General features: G+C 34.3%; 1 protein-coding gene across 1 annotated transcript; it reads right to left on the bottom strand.

The window, feature by feature from the left end:
* Positions 1 to 216: 216 nt before the first annotated feature.
* LOC109221623 lies at positions 217 to 3,960 on the bottom strand. The gene is made up of 6 exons (XM_019386091.1): positions 3,811 to 3,960; positions 1,191 to 1,348; positions 995 to 1,115; positions 735 to 854; positions 586 to 636; positions 217 to 462 (listed from the first exon to the last, which is right to left on the bottom strand). Exons 1-6 carry the CDS (start codon positions 3,958 to 3,960, stop codon positions 217 to 219), a joined length of 846 nt encoding a protein of 281 aa, XP_019241636.1.
* Between the last annotated feature and the right edge of the window lie 562 nt (positions 3,961 to 4,522).

Genomic DNA, 4,522 nt, shown 5'->3' with positions numbered 1-4,522 from the left:
AGTCAGCAGGACCAATGTAGCATCCTCATTCCCGGAAATCGCATCAATTTTTGGTATATGTAACATAAGTAATAACTCAACTTATGATTGATAAAGAAAATATGAAGTTGCATAGGTAGAGTCATTTCACCATATAACATATAAAATGCAGAACATTGAAACGACATAAGTACAAAATATATAAGTGCACAGCTAGACGCATTGAAGTAAAACCAATCAGGGATTCTTTTCTTTCTTTATGACCTTGCGAACCTTGTTGCTAGAGAGTTGAGAATTGAAGTCATCATCTGGTACTGCTACTGATGCCTTATTAGCGGATCTAGTCTTCTTGTCATACGTCTTCAAAGGACATATTTTTACATTGCAAGCATCACCATCTTCTAACACCGACGATCCACTTTCTGATACGCTTTTATCGATGGGAGTTTGCAAAATAGACTGCTGACTTTCGGCCATTACATCCTTCCAACAACCAAAAAATTTAATACCAGTTGGAGAGCAAAACTGTTGTTACTTGCATAGTGTTGACTATAATTGTTAAACAAATAAATAATGCTATAAAACTTTAAATTTCATGGAATTTACCCCGAAAAGCTTATCTCCACTTGAGCTTTGTCCATCAAAAAACTTTGGATCCTGTTAAATAGAAATTAAATAGAACATTCATTCAATGAGTGCAAAAGTAATTATACTTAAATTTTGTGTTTGGTGTTTTGTGAGGTAAAAAAATTTACAGTGATATTGTCTTCGAATAAACTGTGACCGTATTCCTTTAAAAGGTCATCATCATCACTAAGCTTAAGAACTTTGTAGACTTCGACCTGAGACTCAATATTCTCTTGCTTAACAATAACCTTGAACATTAATTTTTTTATAAAGAATAGCGTCCAGTTCACTTGGATAAGAACAGTCAGCATCCGCAAGTGAATTCTACACCAAAATTCATAGGTTAGAAGTATTTTTATAGTTAATCATAATAAGTTTTGTAGTATACCTCAAGGGAGCTTTCCTTAAGTTCTTTTGCGGACCTCCCTATAAACTGCATAGCCTCTCGATTCCAAAGCAACAATGAGATAAAAGCGGTTCCATCCATAACTCGTACTTGAAACCTATACCTGCAACTCAATTTTGATTAAACTTATGGTTTTTTTTAATATATAAAATTTTAAATAAACATAGATACTAATTACCTGTGAGTACATGAAAATTGATCTTCATTGCATTTCTTACAAATGTATTTATTTTCAACTTTATCAACCTTTCGACTACACTTGTTGCATGCCAAGTATGACCATCCCCGGTCAAGTTCCAAACTTACCAATTCTGCAGCAATCCAACAACTACTTTCCTATTTAGAAAAAAAAACAAAAGTTTATTGTTAATGCAAAACAGAAAACATGAAGTACATATAATTGACAAAGTTAATTAAACTCACTTGCGTGCACTAAACTAAATCCCTAATAGTTTTGAACTCTACAATTCCTTTGTCTAACTCATCTCTAACAGAGTAACTTTGCTGAGAACTTGTTTGAGTGATTCGCTCAATGTTTGACGGACGTGCTGCAAGTAACCTACATAAGTCAAAAATTGTTATTTATAAATAGTATTGTTATATTTTGTGTGCATAATGAAAAGGAGTATAACACGTGACAAACCTCGATTAAATTCAGTAGACGTGGCAACGTAGAGTTATCCATATGCTTTGTCTGAACCAACAGCCTACGCACAGAGTAATTGCCTATGTATGAATGAAAAGTTAGTAGCTGAATCTGACCGGCAAGCTGACTTAAAAAGCACTTTTCAAAGAATGGCCTAAACTTGAAGTAGCACTTGGCGTCCAAAGGTCATACTGAGTATTGTTTAATTAATATTGTAGAGCATAAAAATATTTAAACACTAAAGACGGGAAAAAACCATGTAATATACGTAAAGCCTCGATATTTATGAGGTTTATATGCTTGAAAAACAACAATCAACGGGCTCATCGGTCGATTCATTCGAGTAATGGTTGAATTTGATCCACATGTTCGCTCCATAAGGTTGCCACAATCTGTTTCTCCTATACGTTGCACTAGGTAAGGTTAATATATGAATATATAGAGGTAAGCTATCCATAAAAAGTATTAAAATTTTCATTACTTACTGATATTTCGCAGTACAATATGAAGTAAACCACACATTCGTCATCTCCTTTGCTTGTAGGTCTAACATCTTCATAAGGTGACAACCTACCAACAACATCTATATATAGTAATAGATATATAAAGCGAGTAACATAGTTTTAACCAATACCTTAATTTGTTACAAATTAAAAGAGAATTACCACATAATATCTGTCTCATGGCATCTTGTTGATTTGTTAGTTGGTCAAATAGGGCGCAAGTTAAGATGTTCATATGAAAATGAAAGGATCATTTGTTTCCTCAACAAATGTCTTTTGAGTAAATGTTAGCCTTAGGTGGTGTGTCGTAGTCCTCAACTTCAAGATTTATTGGTCCTCGACGACAAGTAGTTCATTACGATATAGCCAAAGTTTCATGTATCTTGTTCCTAAAAACTTGAGAACATACTTTCCGATTGAAGCATGTATACGATCACCCTACAAAACTCATATTCATTATTAGCGCGCAATTATAAGCTCTTATATAGCGGAGATTACTGCCTAAAAACTTATCCCAACTATTTCATAGAAAAGTAAGAATGCTAATATAGAGAATTTATGCACTTATAGTGAAGTTATCGTAAATATTTTATATCAAAAGGCCAACAATGCTACTAATAGAGAAAGTAAAGGCAAAACTAGAAATATGAAAGACATTCCTGCGAACTGAAACGTAATGAAGTATATCGACAACAAGCGGTCGCATATAAAGTTTTAATATACTACGAATGTTAACGCTATCTTATGAATGATGTATAAAAGTCACATGATAGACTTTGTGCATGAGGTTGTGCGTAGCATCCTCACACGAATGAAATTTGGTGGAGGGCAACTCGCTACATTCTGTGTAAATGGTGAGAGGGCAAAGGTGTTACGGACAGACAACGGCAATTTTTCTACCCTTAATGAGCTAGAGAAAGAAGTGAGGAAGCGCCATTGCAAGAGGTATTGAAGAATCAAGTAAAGAAGAAGAGATGTAGTGGAATAAATAATACTCAAGTTTAGGGATGTGTAATGTTGGATTTGAAATCATGGTAAGAACACGTTTATTATAGACAAGAAAAAAACACCACTACTACCACCATTTTGATCTTCGGTTACTGCTATATGATTTCATTTTAAGAATCTTCCATCTGGTCTCAAGTTTCTTAAAAACAGAAAAAATGAAGTATATCGACAACAACAGTCGCATATAAGTATATCGACAACAACAGTCGCATATAAGTTTTATATATACGAATGTTTACGCTATTTTATGAATGATGTTTATGAATGATACAGAGAAGTAAAAGTTCCCAGGTTTGCAAAATCAGAATGGAAAGGGCTAGTAAGGCTATTAATCTAACAACTATAATTCTTGAATTCGCACATCCCAATTCAGATAGCTACATCAGTGATAAATATAAGTTTTATGAACAATCAATAAGAACCAAAATGCTACAACATTTATGCGTAAAGATAACAAAATATTCGACACTTATGGAGGCTGCCACAAAACAGATGAACCTAGGAACATCAACTTCATCAACTTTCTCATAATGCTGGATTAATGTGACTTATATGTGATTGATGTAGTTGCCCAAGTCCTCCTTATATAGAATGCGACAACATTAATAAGTTTGGAAGTATGACAAAGTTTGATATGTTACCTTAGAATCCTGTAAAACCAATTCAATTGAATACGGTATTTCCGGCTTAAAGCGATCCGGCATTACCCATATTCGAACGACTCTAACTTTAAGGTTCCATTGCATTGAGTTGCCTGAAATTTGTTTGATATCATGAATTTGTGTCGCCATATTTGCAAAGTCAATTAATCAGAATGGTATATTGAGCAGATAAAATATGAAGTTGAAAAGGTTTTGAAAATGTAAAGCACATAAATCCGATATATATAGATGTGCAGATAAAAGATGATTTTTTGAATTGGAAGCCCACGTTTGGGAGGTAAATCAATGGTGGGATAATGGAGAGGTTTTTGGAGCAGCACCAGTAAGGCAGTTTTTCGAAATTGCATTACATATACATTAAGGGATAATGCGGACGTTTTTGGGGCAGTAGCAGTAAGGCAAAACGTGGGAATTACCTGTGAGTGTGAGAGTAATGGATCCCATAAATTGAGGGAGTAATGGATCCCATAAACGTGGAAATTACTTGTGAGTGTGGGAGTAATGGATCCCATAAATTAAGGGAGTAATGGATCCCATACCATATTTCTGTCATTTTTTACCGTGTAATGTCCTATATTTCAGTTGCATGTATGCAGGTGGTTGTGTGGACGTGCAAGTGAAATGGGGGGATGGGAAGTGGGTACGTGATTTAGAGGATTCAATTAGGTTTTTCTCTATTTTGTTATTATTA

The sequence above is a fragment of the Nicotiana attenuata genome, unplaced genomic scaffold (genome assembly GCF_001879085.1).
Source record: "Nicotiana attenuata strain UT unplaced genomic scaffold, NIATTr2, whole genome shotgun sequence".
NCBI lineage: Eukaryota > Viridiplantae > Streptophyta > Magnoliopsida > Solanales > Solanaceae > Nicotiana > Nicotiana attenuata.
Note: the sequence above shows the minus strand (reverse complement) of the source record. Positions and strands in the feature narration are given on the sequence as shown.

What these genes read in the sequence shown, in the direction of transcription:
- LOC109221623 (XM_019386091.1), bottom strand. Translation starts at nt 3,960, where the DNA reads ATGGCGACACAAATTCATGATATCAAACAAATTTCAGGCAACTCAATG. An exon ending in TTAAGGAAAGCTCCCTTGAG is followed by an intron (nt 855 to 994) that starts GTATACTACAAA and finishes TTAATGTTCAAG; the next exon opens with GTTATTGTTAAGCAAGAGAA. An exon ending in GTGGAGATAAGCTTTTCGGG is followed by an intron (nt 463 to 585) that starts GTAAATTCCATG and finishes GGTTGTTGGAAG; the next exon opens with GATGTAATGGCCGAAAGTCA.